This window comes from Saccopteryx bilineata, chromosome 2 (assembly GCF_036850765.1).
Source record: "Saccopteryx bilineata isolate mSacBil1 chromosome 2, mSacBil1_pri_phased_curated, whole genome shotgun sequence".
NCBI lineage: Eukaryota > Metazoa > Chordata > Mammalia > Chiroptera > Emballonuridae > Saccopteryx > Saccopteryx bilineata.
The window spans coordinates 324,054,566-324,074,073 of record NC_089491.1 but is presented as its reverse complement, the minus strand read 5'-3'; the positions used below and the strand labels follow the sequence as shown (position 1 = coordinate 324,074,073).

The window sequence follows — 19,508 nt, the reverse complement described above, 5'->3', positions numbered from 1 at the left end:
CCTGGGCTGTGGCAACGGCAGCTTTAAGGTAGACACAAAATACTATTTATTTTTCTTCCGAGGTCCTGGGTTTGGCAGTTTAAAATGTACTGTCCTATGATTATTCTTCCCCCTGTTTATTTTTCATTTTATATAAAAATAAATAAATAAGTAAGGTGAGTGGTAAGAAAACTCTCAAGGATTAATTGAATCCTTTGTGTAGGAATTCTGCATTCATTGTATTTAGGCTAACAGAGCTATTTTTTTCCCAAGAATGATTTTTTTTTTAAGAATTGAGCTTCATAAAAATCATTGGGATTTGCTTTCCAGAAATATTGTCATGTCAAATTTATAGCTCTTAACCTCAAGTGAAGTTTATTGTTTTCCCTCCAGAAGTGTGTCAGTTAATTTATTGGGCTACAATTCAACATCAGTATCAAGAAAATTCACTGTCTTATGATGCATGAATTATGCATTTTGAAAAATAACAAGGAACACTTTTGGCTCCAACTTTAAATTTTTACTATCAATTCAGCATCTATGTGTAACTGTCAAATGCATTTCTTTCATCTTATAAGGAATCTAGTTGTTCCAATATTGAGCAATTTCAGAGAAAATGTTTCATAAAAGAAACTGGTACAACAAGCAGGGATAAAAACCACAAGGCTGAGAGAGGGAGTAGCTATAAAGTCAAAGAAGATAAATCACCTAGCACCTCTGCTTCTAGGATAGCCCTGAGGTGTTTCTAAACCTATGACCCTGAACCCCAGGGATTCAGGTAAAAGTTCCTTCTTGATGTAGACTTCTTCTGGGAGGGAACTTTTTACAATTTATTAATCAACCTTTTCAGAGCCTTTGCAGAAAAGATGTTCTGCCTGGTCTGTCATATTTAGATCCAATTTGGGAAGTGAAACAATTAAAGTGCCAAAACCTTTCAATAGGAGATGGCCATTTTTAAAAAAATGAGCTTTGATCTGTAACCCCTGGATGGAGCATTCCAGGCATTCATCTTCCAGAATTTCAAGTCCCGGGTCTGGCTGTGCTTTGATTTTACTTCTTTGAGACACAGCTTGAATGCTTCCATTTGATTTTGTGCTTTCAACACATTTTTGCGATCTGGTGATTTGGGAAGGTCTCTACCATATGGTCTTGATAAGGTGATAGATTTTCATATCCTGAGAATTGGCAGGAAGGGTAGAAACTGATTCAGATGTCAAAAGGGAAAATTGAGAAATTGGGCCTAACTCTTTAATCTCATGAAATATCTTTTAAGATCTATGATTCTCATATCAATTTTTAGGAAGTTTTTGGGGTGTGCGTGTACCTACTGCATCAAGGTAATTCTTTTAAATCATCTTAAAAGCAGCAACCTCCCTTTTCAAGCAATGACACTTGACATTTCTTGGTTAGCCCTTCAGAAAATATCTCAGACTTAGGATCCAAGGGGACCCTTTCTGGAGAAAGAGATTGTAGAGAAAGCTGTGGGACAAGGGGCTAGGTGCAAAGACATAAAGCGTAGTGGAACACACTTGGATTCAGCAGTTGATGGTTTTTAGAGAAGAGGCAACAAATAGTAAAACGAAGCCAGATAGATACCACGAGAAGGTAAACAGCCTGGTGGTAGGTAGTCTTGCAAGAAACAGACAAAAAAAACCCAAAAAAACCAAACACCCCAAAACTTAGAAAAGCGTGTCTTATATGATTCTTAGCGCTGGGATAGAGGGGGCTGAAGTGAAGAGTTTTCCTGATCTTACAGAGAATTCTGACCAGGCGGCCTGACATTCCCATCACGTCGGCTGTTCACCGCCGTTTGGTGGGGACGGTGCTGGGCGAATCGCCTCTTGAGCTCTTTCCTTCCCCGCACCCGAGGGCCGTGACTCCCCACCTGCGTGCAGGACCACAGCAGGGCCTGGGCATGTGCCCCCTTCTGGCGCCTCCGGGGACCAGTGCGCTGGCTGCCCGCAGCGGCGCGGGGCGCGGTGCCGGGGCGGGCGGGCGCTACCGCGGCGCTCCGGCGCTCAGCTGGTTAAGGCGGAGGGGGCGGCGGCGAGGGGCGGAGGGAGCGCGTTGGCGCGGCTGGGCCGGGAGAGCCCGCACCCCGGACCGCAGCGGTTAAGCGCCGCCCGCGCCGAGAGGGCTGAACCTGGAGCCGCCGCGCCGAGCTCGCATTTGGACCCACTAGAGCAGGAAGATGGCGACGGACGGCGCGAGCTGCCAGCCCGACTTCTCTCGCGCCCCGCAGGACGCGGCGGGGGCCACGGCGGAGGCGGCGGTAACCGAGGTCCCGGGGCGGGCGCGGGCAGAGTGCGGGCGCGGGCTAGGGGCCCGCTGGAACCGGCTTGCGACGCGGACGCTCCTTCTGCCCGGGCTCCCCGGGGTGCCTCTTCCCCGAGGTGTCCTCTCCCCGGGGTGTCCTCCTGGCCAGAGGCCGGGTCTGTGGAGCGAGGCGGCCGCCCGGGCTGGGGACCCCTCTGTTCTTTCCCAGCCCTCCGGGATACAGCCCCGTCCCTTGGTTCTGGGGCTTCCTTCGTGCGTCCGGTGCGACCCCTTCGCCCACTCCCTCTCTGCGGTGGCTTTGCCCGGGGTGAGGATTGGGGTGTGTTTCCTGGCGAACTTGACACCCCCCATTGTTCTCCTCTCGCTGCTCGCGTGGCTGTGGGCGCGTGTCTCGGGGGTGCCTGGCACCTCTCAGCGGACCCAGGGAAGCAGCAGGGGAGGGGCGGGTCATCACCGTGCAGGTGCGGGATGCCCATTGTGTGTGTGTGTGTGTGCGTGTGCGCGGAGGCCCCCTGGGGGAGGCCCGGTGCCCAGCTGTGGGCACGGCTGCTGCTGGGCGCCCGCGCTGTGGTCCTCGCGGTCCGCCTGCCCCATCACTTGGTGGTGGTTGGGGGAGGGTCCTCGTTCATCCTGAGAAGGTGACCGCCAGAGGTGGAGGTTCAGCACCTGGTATCAACAGTGTTCTTCTTTGGGGACTAGTAACCGAGTGAGCTTCCACTCATCGCTGGTCCCCCCTGCTCCTCCTGAGTGTCCGCGTACCCAGTCTCAGTGGCGGTTCCCAGCCCTACCTTTAGGGAGGGCTGCACCCCCATTTTCTGGGAAAGCAGCGTTCTGCGGGCTTGGGAAGGCGCTTCGCCGCAGCTGCGAGGATCTGCAAAGAAAGGCAGCTTTGGGGGGCGCCACCCACCCGCGGCGCGATCCCACCCGCCGGAGGTCCGGTGGGATGGAGTGAGAGGAGCCCGGACGCCCCGCAGTTCTTCCCGTGACCTGAGCGTGGTCGGAGCACGAGCAGCAGAGGGTAGGGCCAGGTGTGAACAGTCGGGGCTGCTTTAACTTCCTCCCAGCCTGGAGGTTAGGCTTCCGAGAGGGAGAGGACAGATGTGGACGAAGCTACTCGGGTTTGAGAGGGGCCAACCTGGAAAGCAGGAGAGGAACGGAGAGGGAGAGAGGGAAGCGCCGCGGAGCAGGGCTGCTCATTTCCACTTGTGACACTGGCAAGTTTTGATTTGAAACTTCAAGGAAATTTTTTTGTGTGTGGGGGGCGGGGGACTAGGAGCTGGAAAATGCGAACTTTCTTAAGATTTCAAAGGAAACCTGCCTGCTCTTGATGCGTCGAGTCAGTTCCTCTCTGCAAAAGTACATTAAGGAAGCCTGCTTGTTAAAACAAGCCTTTCTGGGAAGTTGTAACTTTTGGGTACCTTCGTCCCCAGGAGATGGTAAGCTGAGGGAGTGAGAGGAAAAGGGGTGTGAGTGTGTGTTTGTGTGTTAAGTGTGATTGTGTGTTTCTTGTTTCCCAAGGAAGGTTGGATTTGTTTGTTTAATCTACTTAGAGCAGGCTGCTTCTTTCTGCTACCCTCGGTGCTTTAATCACTTGACAATTAAACCAAACAAAAACATCTGATTTATGGTCTGTAGCTCATCTATAGTTTTATTTGGTTAGATTGTAAACACAGCCTTGGAGGCCAGGCAGGTTTTTGTGTTAACAAGGTCAGTGTTCCCTTTCTGATGTTGAAAATATCCAGGGGTCTGATTTTCATACTGTGTATGGGTGGGGAGTTGATTATTTCACCCTGGTTTATGGGAATAGCCTTGGGATATCTGTGAAAATCAAAGTCCTTTTTTACTTCCATAGAATTCTTGAGGGTTCTGAGGAGATGCAGTAAGGATTCTTAATCTAATAATCTAATAGAATTTTTTTTATATTTTTAAATAACTTGACTTTATAGTAAAATTTTGATGACACTTTCTGTGAAGTAAAGTGGGTATTTTATTTTTCACTTAAGGCTTATCAGCCCCTTGTCCTGTAGACTGATTTTTAAGTTAGAATCTAGGCTGAGGAATGATATTGTTCATTATAATTGTTTCTTATTTAATGATTAAAAATCAAAAACATTTTTTATTCATTTTGGGTTTGTGGCAACTGAGGACTGACATTTTTTAAGTATTTTTTTTTTGTATTTTAGAGATTTATTTCGCTTCAAATTTATTGCAGCTTATACACAGTGGATTTTTGTATGTATACTTGACAGTAGGAGCCAGTGGAGACTCCAAAGCAGTAGGCTATTTTTGAAAGTAAGTGTTTTCACTGAGTTTTGACTATTTAGATTGTTGCTTAGAGACAAGTTTAATTTATAGTTTCCAGCTTAAGATGATTTTCAGTGGAGTGTTTTAAATTTAGTTTGCTATCTTTGTTCTTAGCTGTTTAAATCCTGAAATCATCTCAAGTGGAAAGCTTTGTAACAGATTATTCAATAGGATCATAATAATAGTTTTTGTTGTTGTTGTTTTATTATTGCAAACCATGCCGAGAGACCTGGGTTATTTTCAGCACCTTAGCCAAATATGATGACTTTTATAGCTATATTGCTATTTCTATTCTGAAAATATCTCCTAATGGATAAGGCAATATGTAAAAGAGAAATCTTTCTGCTTTTTATTGTCACCAGAGAATTTAAGAGTGTAAGGAAAGGGGAGATCATTTTAGAGCTGTCTTTAGGAAGCTGACCAACATTCTTGTAATTCTAGGCTTTTCTGGAGTAGCTACTTTGCAAAAAGTAGATACAAATTTTGTTGTCATGGTGATAATGACAAGAAAAAACTTCAACAATGATTTTGTTTAAAATGTATGACACTGATGTTAAATAAACAGCCAGCACCTTGAAATTTTTGGTTCTAAACACAGTATTGAATATACATGCAATAAAAGGAAACTGCTTAGCCAATTTTGCTAAGCTTTCTTATTGTATTGTATTATTTATTTAAGTGAGAGGAGGGGAGATAAAGAAACAGACTCCCTCAGGTGCCCCAACCGGAATTTACCCAGCAACCCCCATCTGGGACCAATGCTCTTCCCATCTGGGGCCCATGCTCATACTAGAGCTATTTTTAGCACCTGAGAGGAAGCTTCATGGAGCCATCCTCAGCACCTGAGGCCAACATGCTTAAATCAGTTGAGCCATGGTTGCAGGAGGAGAAAAGAGAGAGAGAGAAGGGGGAAAGAAAGGAGAGGAGAAGCAGATGGTCACTTCTCCTGTGTGCGGTGACCAGGAATCGAACCCGGGACTTCCATAGCTGGGTCCACACTCTACCACTGAGCCCACCAGCCAAGGCCACTAAGCTTTCTTTAAAACAAACTCAATTATAGTTAAATGGCAGCTCTAGAATATTGAAAATTTCACAGCATGATTTTTAAGTAGAAAATAATCTAGATTTAACACACATTACTGAACACTTCCTGAGATGAAGCCATCATGTATAACGTCTTTGCTGTCCTAAAGTAACCCACTGCAGGGATATAATCTGGCATAGACCAAGGAGTCAAAACAGAGATGATGGTGTCATGAGAGGCACAGTAATTTGCATTAGGAATCTGGGTAGGAAGAATGATGGAGAGGAGTACTAGTGGAAAGATCTGGAAACATTCCACAGCAGGATGGCATTTGAGCTCGGCCTTGGGATATAAGGAAGATTTGGACAGAGAGACCACGGGATGCTGTATCCAAGTGTGGCTGGGATTTCCTCTAGGATTCTCTGAGAGGTCACCTGGGCCACATGTGAAGAGTTTTCAAAGATTAGCATGGATGTTTCAATTTCAGTATCAGTTATGTGTTTTATTAAAATAGCCCAGAGGTTGAGGAAGTAGACTTAAATATTCCCCTAAAATGAGAATATAACTGCTTTGGTGTGATGTTTTTTAGTCTACTTTTTTTTTCTTCTTATGTAATAGGTTGTATATTTCTGTTTGTACCTGTTGTTTAGAGTTTATTATTGTCAGAATCATTGTTATTATTATATTCTTCACAGGAACAATTGTATTTAGAGAAAAGCATTTATACTCTCTGTAGTTGAATCTAGGCCTAACCTAGCTTGTAGAGAGTTCTATTCTCTTGTGTCTCAGGTAACTTTATGAGGTCAGAAAATGTTTCACAGACTTAGAACTTAGCCGTTTATCATATGGAGAATAAGTCTGGCTGGGGAAAAACAGCTCCCTCCCTCAAGAAGAGCTGTGTGGGCTTTGTTTTTAAAGGAAAGCAAAAGTAGCTTAGCACAGTGTCAGGAAGATGGTAGGTGTTTTACCAATATTTACTGAAAGAAGAAAATGAATTCTCACTAAGAAACTGTATAATACTTTATACTGATTGGCTAATTGGAAAATTTACTCTGTGTGTTACCAGATTGCAATGAAGCGCTTAGCCTGTGATTTGAAATAATTAACATTGTAGATATCACAGGTCCTGTTTCAGAAGGATGACCCTGATTCCTTTTTGATTTTCATTTGTGTGTGGTCTTTCTGAGCTGCCTTTTCCAATACAGTTCACATACTTTACAGGCTTAAAAAAATTAGTTTAATATCCAACATAATTAGTTTTCCTTTTAGATGTTTTCCTCTTCAAAACACTGCTGGTAACTGCATCCTGCACATCCTGAATTTTCGCTGTTATAGAATCAAGGCCAAACTGTCCCCAGGGTGTCAGGATGGAAATACAGGAAAGTTTGTTAAAGGGAATAAAAGAAAAGATTGGGCAGGAAGAAGGAGATTGGGCAAGGCTTTGGAATCATCCACAGATACCCAGATAAATATGGGTCTAGAATTCACTTTGAATGTGCCTAGCAAGGAGAGAGCAATGTCCTCCCTTGTACCGCCACATGTGGTGCCACCTGACCACTGAGTCTTGCTTTAGAAGACTTGACTGGAATGTACTTAATTGTACTCTCCATTGGAGCACTTTTGCAACACATGTAACATGGAAAAGGAAACTTATCGTCTGCCTTGGACAATTGCATAGTAAATTGGAGACTGGTTACAAGAAAGGCGATGGCGGCGATGTTGACAACAAAGGACTTAAAATTTTTTAGTTTAATTAGTTATAAATTACACAAAAGTGAGATCGTGGAATGAATGCTATGTGCAATATGCCATCCATGTAGAAATCCTGATTTCAAGGGGAAAATGCTCTCTTGGAATAAATTTTTCCATAAGTAGCCAAAGAGGTTGAGGATGAATTTAAAAGGTTATTATTGTAAGCGCGGTATAGCCTAGGACTAGGTGACTGCTTTGTAGAGCGGATACTATTTTTGCAAATGATTTGGTTTTGGCCATTTTATGTTTCATTGAAAAGGCATCAAGATGATTTCAAAGGCCTGAGCTCTTCCACTGAAGGGCTTTATAACTGTAAGAATATCCTTTAGCCGTCCGTCCGTCCATCCATCCATCCATCCATCAGCTCCTTCACTTGAAAATCAGCGTGCTGACATTTGCTACCTGCAGATAATTGAGATGATTCAGTGTATAATAAGCTTCTAATGCCCACTTATGGAGCTCAATATCAACTCGCTTGTAGAGTTGGTCCATGTCTCAACTGATGCAATGTTGAGAAGCTGAGCTTGGATGGAAATAGGCATTTGGTTTATCTGAGTTGTCATTTTATTCCAAGGAGAAAATGAGGATAGATCTGAAAGGAGGGGAAGGGTGGCAGTTGTCCTTAATAGTTAGAGGCCGCCGCCCCTGACCCAGCCACTTTTCTGCTTCTCACTCCAGTTTCCTTGTACATAAAGTTAGTTACATCCATTACCTGATTTCCTTCTTGACAGTCTATTTACGTGTTAGTTTTGCCTCCTTCCAATGTACAGAGTTGCTTCTCCTTCATGAAAGGCCCCTGGCAGTGTGGTTGAGCTGAGGTCTATGCCTGCGCAGAGTTGACCCTGACTTTTCAGTCTGTTGCTTTAGGTATTATTATTCGAGTGAAATAGTAGGCATTTTATACCAAAGAGGGGGTGCATACATAGTAGGTAAAAGCATGGAAAAATGTACTACTCTTGTCCTGATAACATCTAGTAGAGGTAAGAAATGCAGGGTTAACATCAATAAGTTTAATATCATGAGGAAATACACAACGCAGGACATGAGTAATTTGCCTAATGAAGTCGTGAAACAGACGCTAGCACTGACTTGAGAGAATGAGAGAATTCTGGAGGCTGGAAAGACATGTGAAAGGAGGATTTGAGCTCGTCCTGATGCTGGATTAGAGAAAGACTTAGGAAGAATGAAATCAGGAGTGTGCAGACCGTGGCAGGAACACGAATCGGGAGGAATAATCCCAATGTGTAAGACACAGCGTCAGAGATTTGAAATAGTTTTAGAGTGTAAATATATGTACTTCATGAAGATCATCATCATTGTCTAGATTCAAATTTTATTAATATTTTAAATATTAATGCTCTGTACCTGGAAAGTTGGATTGAATTTTTTCATGTTTGTGAGGCAGTCTTCGAACCTCAGGATGAATTTTATGGCTTTGCCCTCCTTTACAGCCTTTCTTATTCACCCGGGAGCATAAATATTGGGTGTACAGGAAGTTCTAAATATGTGGTTACTTATTAGTGTGCACTGTTATACTGGGAAGGAAGAACAGCCCTGTAACTTCTGAGCAAAGAGGCAAAATTAGTCTTCCTCAAATATTTCTCAAAGGTTTGAGGGAATGACCTAAATTTCCTCAGTTCAGTAATCCAGTTACTCTGCTGGTCTGTCAGATGAGGACATTGAGGGGCTGGAGAGCTTGTACATACATACCCCTCAGTACCTTCTCACTGTACCGCTGACAGACATGAGGTCCAACCACAGGAAGTACCATCCTCCAAGCCCATCTGCATGCTCCAAGCCCGCCACCCTCCCACGTGGGATGTTCATTGATAAAAGTAGGCACAACTCCTTAGTTTTGAAACTGGAAGAAATGTTCTTGGAGTTTGTGGAAAGAGCCAGAGCACCTATCTGGCTTTGTGTTTGATCACTAGATTTTTCACCATAACTGATACATTTGGGCGAAGACCCAAGGGACACTTCTGCCACTGTAGCTCATAATGTTTCCTAAGGCTTTTGGACAACCATCAGTGTGCTGACTCCATTAATTCTTAAAGAATGTGGGTAAGGGTCTTCTGGCCCTATGTGGCTGTGACTGTTGAAATGCATGCGTAAAGCCAGCATGTTTTAATTTGGGGATGGGGAGAGGTCACAAAGGACACTTGGTATTGGTCTCTGTTCAGTTCTGACAGTGTGAGTTGACGGGTCAGCCAGGTTCTAGGTTATCTTCTCCCTCTCTCTCTGCCTGCGTGAGGACGACAGGATACCCTCCTCACAGCCGCCTGAAGTGACTCAGAGCTGTTGAAAACTGCTGTGTTGAACAAACAGTAAGAGTTTGGAATTGTGCCTTGTATTTTACATATAATTTGTTTATGCCCCGAAACAGGCTATCTCTCTATATGATGACTGGGCGCTGGTTTCCCTTGGGCTTCCCAAGCCAGATTTTAAAAATGTGGTATTAAGAAACACTTTTCCTGGAGTACTTTTTCTGACAGACATCAAATATGATGGGCAGCGGAGTGGCCTGCAGGGTTGGGACCTAGCAGGGTTTTCTTTTGTTTTTTTTTTTTCCTTGAGTGTCTTGCCATCACTAATAGATGAGATCTGGTATATCATTTGTTGATTAGGACAAGCAAGTGCAGTAATAATAAAGCTTATTCTTTGAACATGTCTTTTGTGACTTTTTTTGAAGAGAGGTGTCATGTTTTTCTCAATAGATATGCTAATTTTTTATGTAAGTGTGGCATTTGAATTTATCTCCTCTTGTATCTTTTGCAAATTAGACTATTAAATCAGTTTTGGTTTTGTGTGTGTGTGTGTGACAGAGAAAGAGAGGGACAGATAGGGACAGACAGGCAGGAAGGGAGAGAGATGAGAAGCATCAATTTTTTGTTGCGGCATCTTAGTTGTTCACTGATTGCTTTCTCATATGTGCCTTGACTGTGGGGCTACAGCAGACTGAGTAACCCCTTGCTTGAGCCAGCGACCTTGGACTTAAGCTGGTGACCCTTGCTCAAACCAGATGAGCCCACACTCAAGCTGGTGACCTCGGGGCCTCGAACCTGGGTCCTCTGCATCCCAGTCCAATGCTCTATCCACTGCGCCACCACCTGGTCAGGTCAGGGTTTGTTTTTTTGTTTGTTTGTTTTTTTAAGTAACATTTTTCTTCTTCTTTTTTTTTTTTTTGTATTTTTCTGAAGCTGGAAACGGGGAGAGACAGTCAGACAGACTCCCGCATGTGCTGGACCGGGATCCACCCGGCATGCCCACCAGGGGGCGACGCTCTGCCCACCAGGGGGCGATGCTCTGCCCCTCTGAGGCATTGCTTTGTTGCGACCAGAGCCACTCCAGTGCCTGGGGCAGAGGCCAAGGAGCCATCCCCAGCGCCCGGGCCATCTTTGCTCCAATGGAGCCTCGCTGCAGGAGGGGAAGAGAGAGACAGAGAGGAAGGAGAGGGGGAGGGGTGGAGAAGCAGATGGGCGCTTCTTCTATGTGCCCTGGCCGGGAATCGAACCCGGGACTTCTGCACGCCAGGCGGATGCTCTACCACTGAGCCAGCCGGCCAGGGCCAAGTAACATTTTTCAAAAAAGAGGATGGGAGGAAACTTTTGGAGGTGATGGATTTGTTTATGACATAGACCAAGGGTCCCCAAACTACAGCTCGTGAGCTGCATGTGGCCACCTGAAGCCATTTATCTGGCCCCTGCCACACTTCTGGAAAGGGCACCTCTTTTGTTGGTGGTCAGTGAGAGGAGCATAGTTCCCATTGAAATACTGGGCAGTTTGTTGATTTAAATTTACTTGTTCTTTATTTTAAATATTGTATTTGTTCCCGTTTTGGTTTTTTTTACTTTAAAATAAGATATGTGCAGTGTGCATAGGGATTTGTTCATAGTTTTTTTTATAGTCGGCTCTCCAGTGGTCTGAGGGACAGTGAACTGGCCCCCTGTGTAAAAAGTTTGGGGACCCCTGACATAGACTATGGTGATGGTTTTGTGGTTGTATACTGGCCTCCCAGATCAACAAGTTGTGTACATTCAATATGAAAACCATTTTGTATGTCATTCATACCTTAATCAAGTGGTTTGAAAATATTATAAGATTTAGAACAAGTATTTTGCCCTTAATCCAAGAAAACTTAATTACCTCTTCTGTATCTAAGGATTTGTGTACCATCTGTGTGTCAAATCAGAAAAATACCACTTCTTATGAAACAATAAAAATGTTTTTGATTGAGATTTTTGCTTTGGGGCATCTTTATTTTTCTAAAAATAGTAAAATGCTTTGAATTTATTTGTAAAATACTGGGGGTCTTATGACCTGTAACATGTGTTATATGCTTTCTTTTACTCTGTTTTGACAGAGTAGGAGATGGAAACATTAAGCATTTGAGAATGACAACTGGAAAATATTATAATATTTTTATTATTGCAGGCCAGGAAGTAGTAGTGTTTTTTTTAACAAAAATAACACATCATTTAATATGATGAGAGACATATTTATTTATTTATTTATTTATTTTCTTTATTCATTTTTTAGAGAGGAGAGAGAGAAGGAGAGAGAGACAGAGAGAGAGAAGGGGGGAGGAGCTGGAAGCATCAACTCCCATATGTGCCTTGACCAGGCAAGCCCAGGGTTTCGAACCGGCGACCTCAGCATTTCCAGGTCAACGCCTTATCCACTGCGCCACCACAGGTCAGGCAAGAGAGACATATTTAAAAAAAACCTCTGTGTAACAGTCTATGGTTTAGCAAGAACCCTTGAAACATTTTTTTTATTTTAATGAATTTCCCTTTTTACTGATATATTGAGAAACACAAGTATTGGCTGCAGGTCATGTGCTGTGATATTGATGATGACGGAACCAAGGCAAGCTCTCCTGACTCTGATATGAATAAGAGTCTTAGCAATGTCTTTCAGAATTTATTAGTTTTTAAAATGGAGTGTTGGCCCTGGCTGGGTGGCTCAGTGTATAGAGCATGGTCCCTGCACCCTGAGGTTTCGGGTTCGATCCCTAGTCAGGGCACATATGAGAAGCTACCATTGAGTGCACAGCTGAATGGAACACCTAAGTGGAACAATTGATACTTCTCTCTCCCCACCCCTTCCTCTCTCTCAAATCAATGGAATTGTTTTGTAACGGAGTGCTTTACTTTTGAACCTTTGGAGAAACAAGGACAATAAACCATTAATTAAAATCCTCAGAGCAACCAGCAGCAGCATTAAGAAAACATTGCCCTCTAAAGTGGCGATTTTCAACCTCTTTTATCTCATGACACATATAAACTAATTAGTAAAATTCTACAGTACACCAAAAACTATATTACCTTTTTTGCCAATCTAACCAAAAAAATAGATATTATTTTTACTCATTCACACCGGGTGGCCGTTATTATATTGGCTGTTGTCATTTTTGGATTTGACAATCTAAAGAGGTCAGTGCTCTCACTAAGTGGTCAGGTGTTGCCTGCTTGAACAGTTCTTGTGGACAGACACTGGATGAAGGTTACTGCTATGAAGCAGATAAGAATTGCGTCTTATTCTCCTATCTCAGTGGGAAAGACCAGGATAAAAGAGTCTGTCTTTTGTCATAGTCATTAAACTGAGTTTGCTGGACTTGGGCTGGTAGATTTTCAAAGAAAAGGCTTACAGCCAATATCCCCCTTCTCCCTATATAAAACCCCTGGCTGCACTCAGCTTTAGTAGCAATCACCTGCCTTTATTAATAACAGTCACCCACCTTTATTTAGCACTTACTTATGTTTCTGTTTAACCCTCACAAGAACTCTCTGGGGTGGATGCTGGGCTTTCTATTGTATAGCTGAGAACACCGAGACCAGGGCAAGTTGTAGAAATAGTTCTCCACGTGTAGTCTTTGGACCAGCAGCAGCAGCAGGACCTTTTTAGAAAGACAAAGTTGGGGCCCCACCGCAGACGTAACTCAACCAGGAACTCTCACGGGGAGCCCACACAGCCCGTTAACAAGGTCCCCAAGTGATTCTTCCCTGTGTCTGAATTTGACAACTATTGGGTTATAAGACCTATGTGACACCGTTATAGAGTAGGAGCCAAATTTGAGGCCTGCTATGTTGGATTATACTAGTCACAGGAACATCTCTAAGTTATCCTTCTATGCCTGCCAGAACTACCCATGCTTTAGGCTTGCTACGGCTTTTTCTTCTCCCTCCCTCTCTCTCTCTCTCCTTTTTAATAGGTATCTTCTGCCTTTCCAAACAACTATTCTAATGTATGTGCAAACACAAACAATTTTAAGAGAGACATCTTTTTAATTTTTTTTTCTCTGAAGAACCAGCTACCTCTGGTCTCTCATCCTTTATATTATTATTATCATCTTCAGAAGGTTCCTTTGAAACTGAGAAGGCACCAGTTTCTGGTCATGCCCGTTTGAAAGTCCCTGGAATCATTTATGGGCTTGCCATGTTTACTTCTGTGTCAGAGGGATAGTGTAGGGTCAGGTACGTAGGTGCTAAACTAGTTCTTAGTCGCTGATTGCTAGAATGGCTCTGTTTTTCATCTCTAGAAAGTCTGCACTGTGCTGGGAACGTGTGTAGACTAGTCAAGTGCTTAGCTGCAGTCCTGCTCTTTCCTCGTTGTGTGATCTGGGCACATTACCCAACTTCTCTGCGTTGTGGTTCTCTTAACGAAAACATAGACAGGATGATGTTTACAGATTAGATTTGGATCTTTGATAATACTTTGGAAACCACTGAGTGAGTGCTGTGAAAATGTGGAGGGGTATTCTGGCATGTCCCAAAGTATGGCTTCTGAGGTTGGGTATTCTGAGACATTGGGGATGAACATAGGTTCCCCTACTATGATGGTGACTGGGTTTATCACATGAGTCTCTCCACAGGAGGGCTCATGTAGGGGGAGCAGAGGCTGTGGGAGGAGCGTAGGCTGTGGGAATTCACCCAGGCGGAGCTGTGAGCACTGGTCCTGTCTCAGTGTCCTCTGGAGCACGACTGTCCAGGGGCCTGCTCCTAAAACGTGCTGTGAGGTTAGTGAGCAGAGCTGGAGACAAAATAATTGGGAACCAGGGGTAGATCTTTGGGATTTAAAGCGGTGATTTTGGATGCAGTCACCAAAGAAGAAATGCAGAAAGGACAGCAGTGCGGCTGGAAGAGTGGCAGGTGAGGATGGTGACCCCCAGGGTCCTGGTGCTGGCACCTCATGCTGTAACTGGCTCTCTGGAAGGTTCAGCCTACCTTTGAAGTGACAAGAAACTGTGGAGGCATCGTGTCAGAAAGCACGTGATCACCATATAGTTGGGGTGCCAGACTCACCTGACCACAGGCCCAGATAATGGAATGTGGGTGTTGGGCAAAGCCTCTCAACAGTGTGTGTTTGTGTGTGTGTGTGTGTGTGTGTGTGTGTGTGTCAGTCAAAGTAAAGACCATGTTCCTTCTAAAGGGGCTGCTGCTACTTGGCTCTGGGGTTTTACCTGTGGGGATGAGAATCAGGTTTGAAGGGAAGCCAGAGCTCTGGATTATTTGGTGATATCTTCGGGGTTTTTTTTTTAATGCTGCCTGAATAAAAAAACAAAACACACTGTGGCCCAAGGAACACACATCTGTGGGCCATATTTGGCCATGGCTGCCAGCTGGAGCCGGGGCTGGGGAGAGTTCTATAAACATGGCCTGTTATTACTGGGCGCTCCGGAGTCTCTAACAGCCTTCCAGGAGCCTCTACGTTGGGCCCTTCTAGGAAAACATTCTCACACTTTCCTGGCCACCCTCGCAACTTCTCCCCAACATGCACCGGACCTGTTAAGGCACGAACTCAGGGGACTTTCACTCTGCATCACAGCTGGAAGAGATTCTGAATCTAGAAGTGCTGGCAGGCTGGGGAAATAGTGCTTGCTTATGGGGAGGTTTACGATGTTGCTGTTGTGTTTTCACCCTCCTTCTGGAAGGTCAGGGCATAGATTGTGCCCAAATGAGGACCCAGTGCCTCTTGGATTTACTGAGCCACTGGGGCGAGGATGCCCCCTTGCACGTCTGCCCCACGCGTGTGTCTGTGTGTGGTGCGGGCAGGGGTACCAAAGGAAAGAGCACGTTCCTTCCGTAGGGGCTGCACGCATGGACATGGGTCTTGTTCCAAGAAATAGTTTTTCCATTGCTTTTAAAATTTTTGTGTTACAGAAAAAGGAGTTTGATGTGGACACCCTCAGTAAATCCGAGCTGCGGATGCTGCTCAGTGTGATGGAAGGGGAACTGGAGGCCAGAGACCTCGTCATCGAGGCCCTGCGGGTAAGACCGGGCCAGGGCTCAAGTTCTGTTTTTCTTAGTTTTTCAATCCTATCAATTTAAAATGTTTCATTGTGTTAAGATGAAAGTCAAGACATCAAGCCATAATCTTTATAAACTCAAGCACCAAAATTATGGGAAACTTGAGAATTAAGTGCTCTGGGTTCCCAAATCCTTTTATGTTTCATGCATTTATTTGGTTAAAGGCATAAGTTTTCAGAAAATTGGTAATTTGGTATTCTACACATATGTGAGGTCAGTGAAGAATAGAGCTTTTCTTTTCCTATATCAATTATGTTATTATTTTCAGAAATGCACAAGAGTTAAAAACTGAATGTTTGTATATCTTCAAATAGTTGTATTACTTTTTCATCTGATCTTAGAGTAATTTTGAAATTTTCATAATAACATGTGAAGAATTCTCTTCTAATATGTTACTTAAATACCTCAATACAGTCTTCTTTTTCTGGGTTTTTTTTTTTGTTGTTGTTGTTGTAAAATAATGTTGTTCAACTTTCTCAGTGCAGAATTTTTTAATTGGTTGTTCCCAGTCTTTCACATGTTTTGGTTTGAGTTTTGTTCTCTCTTTTACACCGAGTGCTTTGTATAGAATCAGGTATTTTCTCGCTCTTGGTCATTTGACCAAAATGAGTATATTTATTATATGAAAGGTATGGGTATCTTTTCTTATCAGGGAGTATTTCCTCACCCTTTGTCTTAGGGAGTTTATTTGAACATATAAAATCTGTGGAATGTCAAAAAGTCATTGTATCCAGTGGGCACTAATGCGGTAGGGAAAGGGGTGATAATGATGGGTGGTCAGACATGAGGGAGACGGTGGACGTGCTAGAAATCCAGCGATGTGGGGACAGGGTGATGCAGCTCCTGAAATAATGACTTCAGCACGTTTTCCCTAACTGAGAAGGAATGCAACGGGGATATTGATTATCCCTCAGTCTGGAGACAGAGAATGATTGCCTCAGGAAAATGAGGGTGTAGTTATGCCGTCTGCATGCCGGTATTCAGTGGAAGGTGTTGCCTTCTGAATGCCAAGCTTTGCTAAGTAGACTTGCGCAATTTGGTTGTGACAGGATTACTGTTCCACGTTTGAAACAATGTGTTCGTTGCTTGCCAACGTGTGTTTTCTTGAGTGAACTTTGTGGGAGAAGTGCTGGGGCAGGGTGTCCCTGAAACATGTGACTCTCTGTCCCAGGAGAAAACAGGGCACCATCACCTGTGAAGCCAGCAGTGTAGCCTCTCCAGGCCAAAGTGGTGTGAAGGCTCCAGTTCTACCTTCGGTGTTTTTCTGTCCCCAGGAACCTGTAAAAGACATCATCACTATGGCATTTCCCACTGCTCACACAAATGTTTAAGAGTTTAGTGGAGTCTGTTTTTATGATCGCCTTAGCAACCCATATATTTCTCTTTTTAACTTAATTGCAATACTCTCAGTACAAGTAGAGGTAAAGACTTACTAATGATCAGGCCTTGCCAAACTGAAAGTTTTTCACAGACTCAAGGAATGTCAGAGATGCAGAGAACCTTACTTGATATTCTGTGCCAGTGGTTTGCATCCCTATCAGATCTAGTGTTTTTCTTTGTCGTAAAAATAATTTGTATTACTCTTTGCTATCCTGCAATGAAATTTATGGATTGCAAGTATATAAGTTGGTTGTGTTAAAAATAACCAATACGTTGCCCTAATTGTGATATAAAGTAACAAGAAAGAACGAACAAAATACTGTGCATTTCAATATATAAGGTCTACCGGAAAGTTCTGTCCGGTTTTGGAATAAAACAAAATACAAATTTTTCTTACTGTCAATAAACTTTATTAAATAATATAATTGCCATTGTTATTAATGATTTCTTGCCAGCATGAGGGCAATTTGTATATCCCATTTTTGAAAAATGTTTTATTTTTTTATGTGAAAAATTGAACCAGTGCTTGTTTGATATCTTCTTCATTTTTTAATTTTTGCCCTTCAAAAAATTTTGTAAGGACAAAAACAAGTGATAGTTGGAGGGTACTAACTCCGGGGAATATGGTGGATGCAACAGACATGCTTCTGTAGCATTTCTTCCTTGTTGAAATTCGTAAAAATTACAGTGGCGTAAATGAACTTTATCAGTAGCCATGGGTACACTATCGCTTCACACATAAGACTAACATGAATCAACTTTGTTTTAGTTAATTTGCTACATCAGTATTACACATTAAGTGATAAAAATAGAGAGCCACACATGCGCCAAATAAACATGTGCTTACGTATCAAAACTTGTGATAGAAACGGACAGAACTTTCTGGTACACCTTATATAAATGCTCAGGCATAACTCTACTTTATGTCTGGCTATTTGCACCTATTCATAGCACTGTCATGAATGCAGTCTTTGCAGAAGAACCCTGATCCAGATGTGCCATATTGTTGACACACATACAGTGAGCCAGTATGCAGTGAGCAAAGTGATGCTTCTGAAATGGTGATGACTTTTGGTAAAGTTCCAAACTAAAGTGCATGTTTATATGAGAGTTGAATCCTTGGAAAATTCAGCAATTGTTAAAACTGAAATATGTAAAAAGGAGTTACTCTCTAGGCTCAGATAGTCATACTGAAGGTTCAAATGAAAAGAATGAACAGAAGGACATTTCATAGTTGTGGGGGCCCTAGCTGATTGGCTCAGTGGTAGAGTGTTGTTCGACGTGTGGAAGTCCCGGGTTTGATTCCAAGTCAGGGCACACAGGAGAAGTGACCATCTGCTTCTCCACCCCTCCACCACCACCTTCTTTCTTTCTTTCCTTCTCTCTTTCTTTCTTTCTTTCTTTCTTTCTTTCTTTCTTTCTTTCTTTCTTTCTTTCTTTCTTTCTTTCTTTCTTTCTTTCTCCCTCCCTCCCTCCCTCCCTCCCTCCCTCCCTCCCTCCCTCCCTCCCTCCCTCTCTCCCTCCCTCCCTTCCTTCTTTCCTTCCTTCCTTTTCTCTTCTTTCTTCCTTTCTTTCTCTTTCTTTCTTTCTTTCTTTCTTTCTTTCTTTCTTTCTTTCTTTCTTTCTTTTTCTCTCTCTTTCTCTCACCTCCCTACCTCCCTACCTCCTTCCTCCTTCCCCTCTGCTTCCCTCTCCCACAGCCCTGGCTTGATTAATTTGAGCACACTGGGCCCAGGCACTGAGAATGGCTCTGTGGAGCTTCTGTCTCAGGTGCTAAAAATAGCTCCATTGTTAGCATCTTCCCCAAATGGGCAGAGCATGGGCCCCAGGTGGGGGTTGCCAGATAGATCCCAGTCAGGGCGCATACAGGAGTCTTTTTCTTTATCTCCCCTCCTCTTGCTTAAATTAAAAAATATGTTGTTGGGGTTATGGGACTGCCACTGTTACTGGATGTGTGGCAGACCCCTAGCCCTGCCCCCTGGTGCCAATCACTGTGAAAACTAAAAATGCTTTCATCTGTTTCCAAAATGCCTCCTAGGGTACTGCCCCTGTGGAGAACCAGTGATCGATATCAGTCTCCTTTGTTTATAGATTCAAATTAAACAAACAAGAAGCTTCAAAAGAGTATGATTTACCTCAGATACAAAGTGTGCCATGCACAAACTGTGTGGATTTGGAGGTTCTTAAAGCTTATTGTCAATTTTTAAATTGAGAATTGTGATTGATTTATCTAGATGGTTGTATTGTTACATTACATTATTACCTATAATAATGTCAATGTCATATTTCTGTCAGGGCTGTCATGGTCTCACTGTGTGATTTACTGATGGACTGTTATATCCTTGGGCATTTGCTCAAGCCAGTGAAACTGATGAACTACTTGGGTCCAGATGAGTCACTTAGTTGCCTTTTCCTTTAATATGGGATTATTATTTAGTGACTGGCAAATGCCCCAGAAAGAAACCGGGAAGGAGAGAAAATGGGAA

At 43.4% G+C, this 19,508-nt stretch overlaps 1 protein-coding gene across 3 annotated transcripts in view; it reads left to right on the top strand.

Moving 5' to 3' along the window:
* Positions 1 to 2,120: 2,120 nt before the first annotated feature.
* CTTNBP2 (cortactin binding protein 2) overlaps positions 2,121 to 19,508 on the top strand; it is a 165,822-nt gene continuing 148,434 nt past the window's right edge. Inside the window, exons 1-2 of one of the 3 annotated variants that reach the window (XM_066262172.1) lie at positions 2,121 to 2,251; positions 15,496 to 15,603. In XM_066262172.1, the coding sequence (XP_066118269.1) occupies positions 2,171 to 2,251; positions 15,496 to 15,603 (189 nt within the window). In that variant the 5' untranslated portion in view covers positions 2,121 to 2,170. Of the gene's footprint in view, positions 2,252 to 14,388; positions 14,485 to 15,180; positions 15,267 to 15,495; positions 15,604 to 19,508 lie in introns of those variants that run through there. The other 2 variants (XM_066262174.1, XM_066262175.1) reach the window with 2 other exon arrangements.